This window comes from Talpa occidentalis, unplaced genomic scaffold (genome assembly GCF_014898055.3).
Source record: "Talpa occidentalis isolate TD23 unplaced genomic scaffold, MPIMG_talOcc4v2.1 talOcc4.8, whole genome shotgun sequence".
Taxonomy (NCBI): Eukaryota; Metazoa; Chordata; class Mammalia; order Eulipotyphla; family Talpidae; genus Talpa; species Talpa occidentalis.
In genome coordinates, this window is record NW_023605194.1 from 71,273,885 (window position 1) to 71,287,822 (window position 13,938).

The following is a 13,938-nucleotide window of genomic DNA, read 5'->3' on the forward strand; positions in this document are numbered from 1 at the left end:
TGTGGCACCCCTTCTGGGCAGTGCCAGGAGCGGGGACTGAGCTAGCCAGCCTCTGGCAGGGCTGGGTGCCCAGAGGGGCCTCCTGGGCTTAGGAACAGTGGTTTTCTGCATTTAGCCCTCGCCCTCCACTCTGCCTCTAGCAGCACCAAGGCAGCCCTGCGAAGATGAAAGTTTGGTTATGAATTGCCTGTTTCAGGCCTGTGACTTTGTGCTGGGTGAATTGTTCTGCAGGGGAAGATGAGGAGGGAAAGATGAGGATGACAGAATAACTTTAAAAGGGGGCTTTATTGCATTCCCAGGCGAACTTCACAGACCCAAGGTGGGGGTCGGTGAAGCAGCGCCTATTGTCAGGGGAAGGCTGGTTTTTATAGGATGGGAAGAGGGAAACCGGGCTTGCAGGTAAGGAGGAACAGTTGTTTTCTGATGGTATCAGCAGGTCCTCATTTTTGCCCCTAAGTGGGCTTCTTCATTCTCGCCCTTAGGTGGGCTTCCTACCAGATGCCTTTTCGCCCTAGTAACTCTGGTTCCTGCCAGGCCTTTCACTGGGCACTGGTCGGGCACTTGGACTCTGCATGTAGAAAAAAACTGGCTGGGTCAGCATTCTGGGGTGTAGGCCCCTCACTCTGTCCCCTCCCCACCTGTCTGTCTCCCTGAAGTCTCGACGTCCCTCTCCACCTTCTTCCTGCATCCGTAGGCTCCGAAAAGCTGGCACCCCTCCCAGGACAGCCTGGCCTCTCCTTTCCGTGAATTTCAGGTGCTGCGGCCGAGGGCCGGGCCTCACCCTGAGAGCCACACTCCTGAGGGCTGCCCAGTCTTGTGGAAGGCCGGATCCTGGTAACTTTCGGGGTGCTCATGTCAGCCTGGGGCCAAATCCCAGCAGTTACACTGACCTGAAAGTCAGTCCTGGTAGGAGATTGCAAAACGCAGAGCTGAGTCTCCCTTGGGAGGTTATTTTCAGCACCAGTGGCCTGTCCTTGGCACAGAGCCTGGGGTTAAATTGCCCAAACCTGGCAGCCAGCTTGGCCCTCCTCCAGCTGCCTCACCTTTCACTTCTACTCCCAACTTAGCGCCTGGCATAGGAGACCCCTCCCCCTACCCTACCCTGGCTGTTCCCAGGCATTGCCTCCACACAGCACCTCCCAGGGGCAGACCTGCTTTGAAGCTTGTTCTTGCCCCCTGTGGTGTTCTGCAGGCTCTGCCACCACGGTCAACAGCCGCTGGGGTGCAGGATGCTCTGGGGACCTGGGGCGGCTGTGGCCTGGTGCCCACTTGTGGGCCCAGCTGCGAGCTCCCAGTGTGAGTGGGCACTAGCCCCCGGCTCAGACCCTAACCAGGCTTAGAGCAGCACACCTGGGGTTCTCTGAGTCCCCACTCCTCTGCCGGGGTCGGACCTGGCTAGCGACTGTACCTTCTGGTCCCCATCATGCCATCTGCACCAGGAGGATGGCAAGGCCCCTGCTGAGTGAGCGTGGGAGCGGAGGGAGCCCTGCGAAGCCTCGGTGCATCTGGCACAGAGGAGGCCATGGTCACGTGGGTGGCCTGGTACTGTCTCTGCTCCTGTTCCCCACTGCAGCCCTGGCCTCCACTGCTTCCTTCAGTGACGGAGGAGACTCTAGTGGGGTCTGAGCTCACTTGTGGAAGGCAGCCCAATGCTGACGTCCATTTGCACAGATGAAGCAGGATACACAGCTGTCCTTGACTCGGGGAGATCCAGCCACGTGGGGCACAGAGGCGCAGAGAAAGCAGTGCTAACAGCCTAGGCAGCACAGCCTTGTGCACCGGGACATACTTAGAGCGGCAAGGACTGCACTTGGGGGCGGGTGTCACGGAAGCCCAGGGAGGAGGGGCCTGCCCAGCCGGGAGTCCAAGGCTGAATGGGGCTCACCAGGTGGCTGGTGAGCAGGGCTTGGGGTGGGGGAGGGAGGGCCCATGAACTGAGCATGAAGGAGGGCCTCGGAAAAGGCAGGCTTGAGGAGGTGCCGGCAGGAATGGGACTGTGAGCAGCCCAGCCAGGATCCTCTGCTCGCCACACCAGGAGCTCCCACCCCTTGTCTAGCAACAGGGCATCCCTTTCTGTCAGCTTCCAGGAAATCACGTTTTTCTAACTGTCCCTCCTGCCCTGCTGGTTGCACCTTCATTCTGCTTTGTCGCAACAGAGCCCATGCCCTCGTCCTGTGAGCCTAGGCCCTGGCATCTGGTCCGCACCCCACGGGAGGCCTCACAGTGTCAGGCCAGGGCTTCTGCCGTGGTCCTGTGGCACCGTTGTTCTCAGTGGAGGCTGATTTCTAGACTTAGCCGTCATTTTTATTTCAACCCTATCGGGTAGTCTCGCAACTGGGTGCTGGACCTGGCAAAGGAAAACACAAACCCAAAAGCAGAACCACAGTGCAGCGAATGCTGGCCCTGTGCACGTGGCCACGCTGTGACCAGGGCCTGTGGAGACTGACAAAGTATTCATCTGAGATTCAGTCTGGATGGTCCCTGAGCACCAGCAGGTCCCCAGGGGAGACAGTGACTGAGTCAAGGACACAGTGGGCCAGTCTCTCATCACCCTGACCTGCAGGGTCCAGGCCCTGCGCTGCCTCCGCTGAAGCAGGAGCTATGTACCCCACCGGGTCCTCATCCCGTGAGGCTCAGTATTTAGCTCAAGGGCCGGCCTTGGTGGGTGTCATAACCTGGGTCCTACTAAGATACACATTTCTTGTCAAAATCTCACCTAGTTAAGTACCCTGTATATAAAAATTCAAAGTTAGAAAGACCTTTGTCTCAAGATCCACTGAGACTACCCACTTGTGGAGTACCGCGGAGTGTCCACAGGCCAGATGCAAAGCACCTATCACTCTCACCTTAACTCTTTTGTCAATTACTAACCCTATAAACACCTTGTTTTGTTTCTTTTACCATCAAAACTTAGGTCACTGCAAGAATACCTACAAAGAATATGGGGGGTGCCCTTACCAATCGTGTACAGTGCACCTTCCAGACAAAAGCCGAATGTTCTCTCCAGTCCATCATAATATGGGTTTCAATACGAGTCAAGTTAACTATGCTATTTCACATCCTTGGGAACAACGTCGGGTACAGGGAGTCCAAGTCACAGAGTACACTGGCTGGCATTCCTACCCAGTGGCAACATTGCCCATCTCAAGGAAATATGTCCCGACATAAAATGCCACAGTCCAAGTCTCCCAGGACATCCTCCATTTGGATCAAGTTCTATAAATTAGCTAACATCATCAGAAAAGACTGAGACACCCTCAACCTGGATTTATAACAGGGTGGTCCCCAGGAAAGGAGGAGGTTCCAGGTTTCCTGCCCCACCCAAGGGAGGGTGGAGCTGAGCAGGGAGAGAAGAAGCTGCAGAGGAGACTGAGGAAAGCAGGATGGAGCCAGAAGGAGACCTGGAGGAGGCACATGGAGCCTAGAGACACGTGAAGAAACTGCGCTTGTCTTTTGGTCGTGGACTGGGTGACACAGATGTGGGTGAGACCCATGGGGAGGTGACAATGGCAGCTTTTATCTTGATTTTGATTTTGCTCTTTTCCTTCCAGGATTGTCTGGTTGTTTCTGACCCTTTTCTGTGGGTCCCCACTGGAGGATGCTTTAGACTTGTGGCAGGCTTTGGGGCCTTGCTCTGGGCCAATCCCATTTGGAGGGACTTTTACCCATGAGGGGACGGGCAACTTTGGGTGCTTGATTTAGAAACTAGATTCTTTGCCTTTCCTGTATTGTTTCCTAACTGTATTAAAGTTCCTCCCCATTAAAGTCTCATGTTTTGTGTTAATGCGGCAGATGGCAGAACCCTATAGAGAATAGGCAGGTTTGTGGGATTTGGGCTGCCCCTCTCCCTGCCCTGTAACAGATTCACAAAATCCAAAACGCTATACCCTTCCTAAATGACTCTTTTGGGTCTAATAACTCCTTATTTCCTCTGTTCTTCCCTTCAGAGGCCTCTACTGGCAGCAGTTCCAGTTAATCTCAATACTACTATGACCAAGATAACGGACGCTGCTTGCCACACTCCCCAACTCTCAGTCCCCCTATGGGACTCCAATCACAGCTACCCCTGCTACCAAACTGACGCCCTTGTCGGCTTTCATTCTTGTACTTCTAACATTTTGGTTAACGAATAGATACCTCCTTAGAAAAAAAAAAACCCTGTGTCTTTAGCATCATTACAAAGACAGCTCACCTCACTAACACAGGTCACTCTCCAAAACCGGAGGGCGCTGCACTTGTTAACGGGTTATATGGGAGTACCTGCCTGTTCCTCAGGGAAGAATGTTATTACTAGTAAAAGCCGGGGCTCCAACTCTCCGCTGACATCGTTTCAAAATCCTATAGTGTCATGGCTCCTCCCACTCTTAGGGCCAATATTAATGATAACTTTATTTCTTTTTCTTTTCACTCTGTACCACCTTTAACCAACTCCTTCTCCACCCATATTCTCGCATCCCTGCAGAAGACCCTCATAAGCAAGCCTGAGCCACCCCCTTGGTCTTTGCCCCCTTCCAGCAGGAAGTAGCCAAAGAAGAACCTTCGTTGCCCTTTTTCCTATCAACAAAAGGCTGGTATGAAAGGTCCATGCAGGAGGCCGGAAGGCAAAAACCCACCAGGTAGCCTACCTGGGAACAGGAATGTGGAAGCCTGCCTAGAGAATTCAGACAATGAATCTTCCCCCTCCCTACAAATCTTTTCTCAGACAAAGAAACTCCCTCCACCCTACAAACTTTTTCCCACAGTAGTGTTGGGGGGAAAGGATGTCCTAAAGCTAATTCCATACAGGCTTTGTGGACTCCACCCCCACTCCAGACCAAAGCCATCAAGACATTGGGAAAGACAAATCCCATCACCACCAAAGGGAAGGTTGCTGGAAACTGAGGGTGGGGTTAAGCAGCAAGGTTTGGTATGAAATCAGACACGTGGGCTTTGGGGGGGTTCTCTTTTTGGCTCTCCGCCAGCTCGTAGCTCATGGCCAGTTCTCAGAGTGCCTTTGGGTTTCCAGATCGGTGGATCGAGTAGGACACATTAAAGACTTTATTTCCTTCTTTTCTCCCTGAGTTGTACATTTCCTCATTTCCCTTTCCCTTGTAAATAAACCTTTTATTAACCTTTTGTGTGTGCCTGTAGTGGAGTATTAATACGTCCCTTTTAAGTGCGGGTGAGGACCCACAGCCAGGCAACCCGTTTTATATCAGGGCTGCTCCATAACAGTAGGAACCCAGTTTCCCACGTGACCTCTCCTCACCCTATAAAAGCCTGCCTCCCCCTGACAATATGCATGGCTTCACTGACCCCCCACCTTGGGTCCGTGAGGTCCCCCCGGGGCGCAATAAATTTTCCCTTTCTTTGAGAAATTTAGCCTGGCTCTCCTTTTCTTTATCGCGCTGAACCTTTCAGTGGGGACGCTGTGTCCAGGGTGTGCCCGTGGCCTTTGCCTGATGACAGGTTGCATCAGGCCCACTGCCAGGGTCAATGGAGGGGTGGAGGGGGGGCGACCGGGTGCTGTCTGGGGTCACCGGCACAAGAGGGGTTTCCTGCAAAGATAACTGGGCCCCACACTTTCTTAGGATCCTTCCTTGAAGAGGCCATGCAGGGATGGGGCCATGCAGGAGGCGTTTCACCTCCCGGGAGCCCTTGTGGCCCACACCTGCATGAGTGGGAGCTCCCACTGGGTGGCGTGATGGGCTAGCTTGGGTGGTGCTGGGGATTTTTCACGCCCGCTTCCTCCTCCCTCTCGGTGGACAGACGACTGATTTCCACTCCAGCCCTGCACAGCCTGGCCTCACCCCTGCCCTCCGGCCACGATGCGGAGGGCCCGCCTCCTGCAGCCGAGAGAGAGGCACCTAGCAGGGACCAGCCCAGGTGGATGGAGGAGCGCCGAGGGGGACAGATGAGTCCCTTGCTGGGGAGAATCACTCTTCTCACCCGAGAACTTTGACGTCATTCCCTGCTGATGATTCTGGTAAAATACGCTCCACGTGGAGGATGAGAGCTGGGGGCGAGGCAGAAAGAGGGGGAGATGTTGGCATTTTGGCCTTTCTCTCCTAGTCTTCTCTCAGAGTATTTTTTTTGTAGAGTTTGTGGCTTTTTGCACATTTGTTTTCTTACCCCCCCTCCCCAAGGTTTGGGTGTCTCGTAAACATTTCCTTGGGTTAGTGAAACCTATCAATATCTTAGATCAGAAAGCGGGAGGTGGGGATGGGGGGGTTGAGGGAATGGACTTGAGCTGGGTAAGGTGGGTCCCCTGCCTGGCAGGACCTGGGCCCCCACAGCAGCGCCGTCTCTCTGGCCCTGCTTTCTGGGTAGCAGCCCTAAATTAAGTAACAAACCACGTACAGACTGGCCTGGACCTGCTGCACTTCTGCCTGGAGTTTGGAACAAAGCCGCCCTGTACAGGGAGACCTGTAGCCTCACCCTGCGTCCTGGAGCTTAGCAGGGGTACCCACTCCCTCCAGGTTGCGTGGTCACCCCCAAGGAACAGTGTGGGATACACAGCACAGACCCTGTGTGGAGGCCTGGAGCAGCCCTGGGGAGGGGTGGCTGAGCTGCTTTTAGTTTAGTGTCTCTGCAGACCTGGGACCCCAGCCCTGGCAGCTGGGCCAAGCATGGGACATACTGGCCAGGCTGTCCTGAGAGTGCCCAACTTCCCAGGGTTACCCCTGCAGCCCCCAGCAGGCAGCTTTGGGAGGTCAAGTTGTCAGGTCACAAAGCTGGTGAATTGGGACCTGGAGGGGCCTTCCTCCCCCTCCCTCTGAAGTCTCTCCAGGCAGCCACTGACCTATAAGACCCCCACCCTCCCCCAGAGCAGAGGGCTCCAGGCCCCCACCCCACCCCCAGAGCCAGGGCCCCAGGCCCCTACCCCTCCCCCAGAGTCAGGGCCCCAGGCTGTTGTTTCAGGGCTGCATGAAATTGGGTAGGGGGTACCTGGTTGAGAACCTTCAAACTAACAACTTCATTAACAAGCACCAAGGCTGCATGGGGAGTGGAGGAGCGCAGGTGCCACCGTGGGACGAGGCAGGCCCAGGACTCACAGGTCCCTCCAGGGCCCGTGTGGGCAACAGTGGGCAGGCAGGGAGGACCCCACGAGCACCACGCTCCCCTAAGCCACAGGAGGCTAGTCCACAGCCAGTCCTCGGCATGGCCCTGGGCTTGGAAGAGCTGCTCTGTGGCCTCAGGACAGGTATGTATTTGGGGTTTCCTGTCTGTAAGCTGCTCTGTATGGGGGGGCCCTGACCCCAGCTGCAAAGGCCCTGTGCCTCAGCCCCAGACCTCCAAGCGCCTGGCGGCTGCCCCCACAACTGCCCCCTTCCTCTGTTGAGTGTGCTGGACCAGGCAACAGGACAGACCTGTGTCCAAAGGTCACAGGATCTGGACTTGGGTCCCCAGAACTGATTCCCAGAGGGCAGAGGCTTCAAGGCAGTGGAGGAGGGAGAGGTGGAGGCAGGCCTAGGCTGGGGGCATGGCCCAGGACATGGCCTCAGGGAATAAGGGGTGTGTGTGTGTGTGTGTGTGTAGTGTGGCTGTGGACTGGCCAAGGCAGGAGGAAGGTTCCCACTCCCAGGCAGCCTGCTGGCAGGAATGCCAATGATTCTGCCCTCCTCTTGGGAGTCAGCCACCCACCACCAGCTGCACCTGGGAGACGGGGGTGGGGGGATGGGGGGGTGCTTTCTCAGTGCACTGGAAGACAGGAGAGAAGAAGCTGAGGTCCAGGATTATCCCAGAGTCTGGCCTCGGTGTGGTTCCCCTCCCCGTGGGGAAGCATGTCGTAGGTATCTGCTCAAGCCAGCTCACCCTGACAGCTGCCTTCCACCTCCTGGCCTTTCCAGGCCCCTGAGAGTAAGCTGGCCCTCTCAGCAGCCCGGATGGGGTGGGGCCCACTGGTGTGTGCAAAGCCTTTAGGGTGGTGGTCTGGATGCGCAGCTTCCCTGCCTGTGCCCACCCATGACAGACACCATGGAAGCAAGTGTCTTCCTGAGGCCTCCGTGACCCCTCCCGCTGGAGCCCCCACCAGCTTCAGACTCCAGAGGTGGAGCAAGAACCACAGGGAATGCTGAGGACTGGCCCTGGCCAGGCTGGGGAGTGAAGTGCACCTTCTGGTGGGCTGGGTCCGGGTGACCAGGGATGGGCTGGGACTCTAGGCCGCCAGTCTGATGCAGTCAGACGCTTCCTGAGCAGACTGGGCTGCTAGTCCTGCGAGCTGGCACAGCTCACTGAAGACGTGTTGGCCTTCCTTGTCTGCAAACCAACCATGGCCAAGCACACACCGGGGAGTGGTGGCCTGGGGAGTGCCCAGGAAGGTCAGAGCCCTGGCTGCTGGCTGCAGGCACACAGATGACCCCGGGCTTCCCCCAGCTCTTGGTCCAGGGCCTTGTACCCACTGTCCCTGGCAGACGATGCTCTGGGTGGTGAGGGAGCGAGGGGATGCAAGAATGGCCAGGCTCCCATGACCACTCCGCCCTGCTGAGACTGGCTACTGGCTGACTTGGCACCAGAAACGCTCCCCTTTGTCTGGGCAGTAGGGAGCCACTCAGAGGTGCCCCACGTCTGGGCCGCTGAGCAGAGAGCCACACCAGCCTTAGTCACAGGGAAACCCCAGTCTGATCTGGCACCCCAGACGGGACTCAGCATGACTCACTGGGGGCCACCTGTCTCGCCTGGCACCTCCGGGACTGGGAAGCAGCATCTGCAGCCTGCCGGCCCCCAAGCCCCCGCTTCCCTGACCTTGCACCGTCAGCGCTCCTGAGCCCCCTGCAGCTGTGGCCAGAACCTAACATGGAGGCTGGGGCAGCTTACATGGGCAGGGCCAGATGTGCAGGCAGATGGGGACAGGCGACATTCTGTGACCTGGGGCCAGTGCTGCCCAAAGACCTGCCCCACCTCTGCAGCCACTTCCCCAGGTAACCAGAGCCCGGACAGTCCTTCCAAGAAGCAAGTCCCCCTGCAGAGTGTGGGGGCTCCTCCAGTCACCTAACTTAAGTTCCCTCACAAGAATCTCTCCTTTTACAACCCTGAGTGCCTGCCATGGGGTGGGCAGGGGATACCCAGCTTTGGGGACTTTGCGTGCTGGCAGAAGGCTGGGGAGCTAGGGAGGATGGGCATGTGAGTGACACAGCTGCCAGGAGATGGGGGAGCTCCCGAGGTCAGGGTGCGGGCTTGGGTGCTGGTGGGGCCAGCAGTCGGTGGACATTTGAAACCAAGTGCTCTGAGTGGCCTCACAGGTGGTGGGGAACAAAGGCCTGAAAGAGGGGCAAGCGCTGACCCTGCAGAGGGAAGTGGGTGGCATCCTGGGCAGGATCATGGTTGGTGGGGGCCCTGACCTCTGGGGTGCAGGAGGAGGCTGTGTGCAGGAGTACAGGCAGTAAAGCAGAGGGGTGGGGGGGTCCCCCAACCTGGGGCCTCACAACTCTAAGGACTGGCTTTGACCCCACCTGAACGGAGACCCGGGTCTGGGCTGGAGCAGAGAGGCGCAGACTAGAGGACAGCCCCAGTGCCCCTGGAACGGCGTCCCGCTGCGTCCTGATGGGCTGACGTGGCGGTGCCACAAGCCCAGCCAGACTTGGCCAGCCCTTTCCAGACGGGAGTTCAAATGAGCCAAGCGTTGAGGGTGCTGAGGTCTGAGGGTCTTTGAGAGAGCAGCAGGGGGCCCTGTCTACCCTGGCTGGCCCTGACCCAGCCTCTGGCTCGCTTAGGCTTCCTGGGTCAACAAATTGGGCTCTGAAGTTGGGCCTACCCTGGAGGCCCACATTATGTCACAGGTGGCCCAGCACTGAGGTTGGGAGGGGGGTGACGGGGAATGCTGAGCTGCTCTCAAGGCAGCAGAACAAAGGCCTGCAGCGAGAGGCAGGGCCCAAACTGCCACTGCCCTCTGGGCTGGGCCCAGCCCACACAGTGTGAGGCCCCTGGCGATTGCCTAGGCCCTGGGGCTCCGGGGCTCCTGGGCTCCAGGGCTGCAGGGCTGTCAGGGGGTGTTTGAAGGGCCAGCCCCTCAGGGAGGTCCCACTACACTACCCTCTCGGAGCTCTGGCATGCAGCCCCGGCCCTCTGGGAGCTGACCACAGGAGACTTGGGCCCGTCCTCTTTGGGGTGGTGGTCCCTGGTGGTCCCAGGAAGGTACTGTGGTCTGGGAAGGTAGAGAAGTGGAGGGGGGCTGGCCATGGCTGGGAACCCATGTCAGAGGCATCCTCCATTGTGCTGCCCTGAGTTGGGGTCATGGAGGGGGCAGGTCAGGACTCCCGACGCTTGGCAGGGGCCATTTCTCTCTGCACCTGCTGTCCCCGCTGCCGCTCTGTGTGCTAAATTAGGTTAGGAATTCCAGGTTCATCCAAAGAACCCGGAATTGGGCAGCATCCCCCAACGTTCCTCTCGCCTAGACCCTTCGAGCCAGTGTCCTGGCCCTGCCCCTGTCAGGGTTTCCTGCATCCCGGCTCGGGAGGCCCATGGAAGACGTGAGTCTCCTTGAAATAGGAACTCCAAGGCAGCTGCATCCAGTGTTGGGCGGTGCGGCCGCCCAGGCCCACATCTGGGGGGAGACCTTTGGATCCCTTGGAGAGCCCTGTCACCCCACTGGGACCGCGTCCATGGTGCCACCTCTCCATCTGCGCCTGGGACCACAGGAGGCAGCGTCAGCCCCATGGCCCCAGCCAGGAGCCCACCGGGCCACGGAGGCTGTGATCGGCAGCCGGGGTGGGGGGGGCTGGGGGTGTGGGTCCTGTTAGCTTCAGCTCTCCCTCCCCTGTGGTCAGGCCTGCTCTGGGCCTGCAGGCAGGTATTTCTGCCCAGGGGAGGGGCAGTGACTCACAGGCAGTTACCTGTCCTGGGGCTCCCTGCCAAGCCACACCAACTGGAGGCGGCATCTGGGGCTCATTCCTGCTTTTCCTCTTAAGCCTCCTTGGTGTGCTGGGCTGTGGCCTCTTCCTGTTCCAAACTCCCCAGGAAGTGGGGGCGTGGGGGTTTCCACAGTTGGCTTGTCCTGGGAGGGGTCTGGTGCTTTCCGGGGTCCTGGGTGGCCAGGACTTCTTGTCCCTGGCTAGTGCAGGGCAAAGGCCATGATGCCTGTGTACACCCCGGCCAGCCGGCCCAGTGCAGGGGCAGCGGACCCCTGGGGCCAGTCAGACGCCCGGTGCAATGCCCGCCCAGCAGGGGAGCCCCGCCAGGAGCCTAGTCTCCAGCCATCACCGCCCAGTGCTCTCTGCAGCACCCACACCCCGTGCCCACAGGTAGGCAGGGACGGGGGGTGCTGAGCTCCCTGTGGACCGGGGACCCACCTGCCCCATCCTGTCCTGGGGTGGGGGTGTGGTGACGGAGATGGGCGTGCTGGCGGCCAGATTCCTGGGGCCCGCCCTGCTGTGGGCAACGCCCCGCTGGGGAGTCTCAGAGGTGAGGCTGTTGTTTAAAAACTGGAGCCAGGAGGGTGCCCCTCAATCCCAGGGGAGAGAGAAGAGCAGCCCTCAGAGCAAGGTAGGACCTGGCCGGCTGCTGCATGACCTTGGGCTTTCTGCGGGGTCTGGGCCGGGCAGGGCCCCTCCAGGTCCTCCTTCCGGCGAGCTCCCACGGGCCTGGCCGGGCTGGGCGCCCGCCAGCTGTGGTGTTTGCGTTGCTTTCCCACATCTGATAAGAGGCTCAGAGCTGGGGAGCGAAGCCTGCTGGGACCTGGGACCTGGGGCCCGCACAAAGAGAAATGGGAGGGCGCCAGCATGGGGGGGCCAGAGGTAGTGGGGATGAGAACCAGGGCTGGGGCCTGTCTCTGAGGCCCTGCAGCTCCGTGACCCCTCCCCCAGCCCTCTGGAGCATTAGGATGTCAGAGTGAAGTGCCAGGCGGCCTGTTCCCCCACCGTCATTCACCCAGCCAGGGCTGGCGGCTACCGCAGGAGCAGTGAAGGTCTGGGCCAGGGCCGGGAGGGCACTGCCTCTCCGACCCTGCCAATCCCAGCCTCTGAGTACCGGCCCTGACCTCCAGCCCGTTCCTCTACCCCGCCCATCTTTGGAGACATTTTGGGTTGTTTCTGGAAGGAATCCCCACTTACTTCTCAAAGACAGCCAGACCAGCTTCTCCCAGGCAGCCCAGCATCGGCGTCCCCCACTGGCCTGGCCTTGGCCGCTGGGCCAGCACTGAGAGAGGACAGGCCCCTTGTTGGGGGGCAATAAGGCCTTGGGCTCCCCAGCTCCCCTGCTGCTGCCCCCACCCTGCTCCCTGCCTGTCCTCTGCACTGTGTGAGTCACAGTCCAGCCTGGCGTTTTTCAAGCATTGGCTGCGAGTGCACCTGCTGCTCAGCAGTGACCAGGTCACGACCCTCACAAGGACTCTGAGCATGCAGGGTCCAGATGCAGAGGCCAAGAGCCAGCACCCCAGACGGGGCCGCTTTACCATCTGCTCTGCCCCCAGGTGAGGCCTCTCTGGGGTCGCCCTGCTGCTGAGGATGTGGTCGCTCCTGCTCCTGTGCATGAGTAAGTGTCCCCCCACCCTGGCCCTGGCCCTCAGCGGCAGGGAGGGCTGCGGCCGCAGCCTGTGGTCTGGGCCTGGAACCCCGACCCCCGGGACCTCACTAGCTACCCTGCCCCTTTGGGATCTTGACTCCAGCCTCCCCTAAGAGCATTGCAGTGTCCCGGGATGTCCAAGGCCCCTGGAGTCTGCAGGGCGCACCCTGCCGCTGCACCCGTTCCCCCCACCACCCCGCCGCCGCCTCATGCTGTGCCCGGCTTTGGCTCTCCATTCCCTGAGAGTCAGAGCGGGGCCTGGGCCCATGTGGCCAGCCCGGGGCAGAAGGAGGTGGTCAGCCTGGGACCCTCTGCCAGGTGCTGTGGGTTGTCTCCCCTTACTGCTGGGGTGCAGAGCATGAAGCCGGCAGCTCACCCTGCATCAGGCCATGGGCCCATAGCTGGCGGAGCCTGAGTGGGGGCAGGGCCCAGCCTCTGGGGTCAGCCCTCCTGGGGTGCCGGGACAGCCTGCCCACCCTGGGGCTGTGACGACTGCCGCTGTCATTCCAGTGCTGCCTGGCGTCTGGGGCACCCAGCAAGCCTGTTCCCGTGGGGCCTGCTACCCGCCCGCAGGGGACCTGCTCGTTGGGAGGACCCACTCGCTTCATGCCTCATCCACCTGCGGGATGACCAAGCCCGAGACCTACTGCACCCAGTATGGGGAGGTAGGTCCTGCTCATTCTGGTGTGCTTGCAGAGTGGGCTGCGTGAGGTGGAATGAGAGGGTGAGGCCCCTGTGCCCCAAGGAGTGCCCTCCCCTGGCCAGGCTGGTCGGCGCCTCCCCTCTGGCTTGTGGGGGCAGAGTCTCCCGCCTCCCACGTAGGGGCAGCAACATCTTCCTCAAGTCTTGGGGAGAGGCTGGCAGGTCCCTGTGGCTCTTTGAGGGGGTCCTTGGAGGACCAAGCCCAGGCTGGCGCCGGGAGGTGGGGTGAGCGCCGGGAGCTGGGGTAGGAGCTGGGGTGAGCACCCTGGGCTGAGCACCGGGCGTGTTCTCATGGGACAGATCCCTGCGGTCCAATGGCCATCGCCTCTTTGGGATAGACGTGGACAGGCTGAGGACAGCTGGAGCGCATCTTGAGGGTACTTGGTCTGGAGGGGCCCAGCACCCTGCTGCCCCTGTGGGAGACTTGCCCAGCCCAGGCAAGGGCCGAGCACATGGGGAAGGGCACAGGACGAGGGACTGGGGCTGGGGCTCAGCCGCCCCCATGTGGAGCCTGCAGGGACCCTGGGCCTGCCTGAGGCTGCTGCCTGGGAGCTCCTGCCCAGGACCTGGGGCCCTCCCTCTGGGCCCAGACCTGGGGCAGGGCCTGCAATTTCTTTTTCCTTCTGTCCACGGGCTTGGGGTCTGGCTTCGTCCCCCTCCCCTTCTCTGAGCCTGAGCAGTCCATGTTTCCTCACGTCCCATGCGCCCTTTCTCTACACTGGACATGGGCCTGGACAGAGGAACTGGAGGGGGCTGGCC

The 13,938-nt window shown here is 59.8% G+C and overlaps 1 protein-coding gene across 3 annotated transcripts in view; it reads left to right on the forward strand.

Annotated features, from left to right (window-relative positions):
• Window positions 1-5,774: 5,774 nt before the first annotated feature.
• LAMB3 (laminin subunit beta 3) overlaps window positions 5,775-13,938 on the forward strand; it is a 28,719-nt gene continuing 20,555 nt past the window's right edge. Inside the window, exons 1-3 of one of the 3 annotated variants that reach the window (XM_037496725.2) lie at window positions 5,775-5,965; window positions 12,386-12,447; window positions 12,988-13,142. In XM_037496725.2, coding sequence (XP_037352622.1) covers window positions 12,420-12,447; window positions 12,988-13,142 — 183 coding nt within the window. In that variant the 5' untranslated portion in view covers window positions 5,775-5,965; window positions 12,386-12,419. Of the gene's footprint in view, window positions 5,966-11,365; window positions 11,461-11,680; window positions 12,448-12,987; window positions 13,143-13,938 lie in introns of those variants that run through there. The other 2 variants (XM_037496724.2, XM_054690337.1) reach the window with 2 other exon arrangements.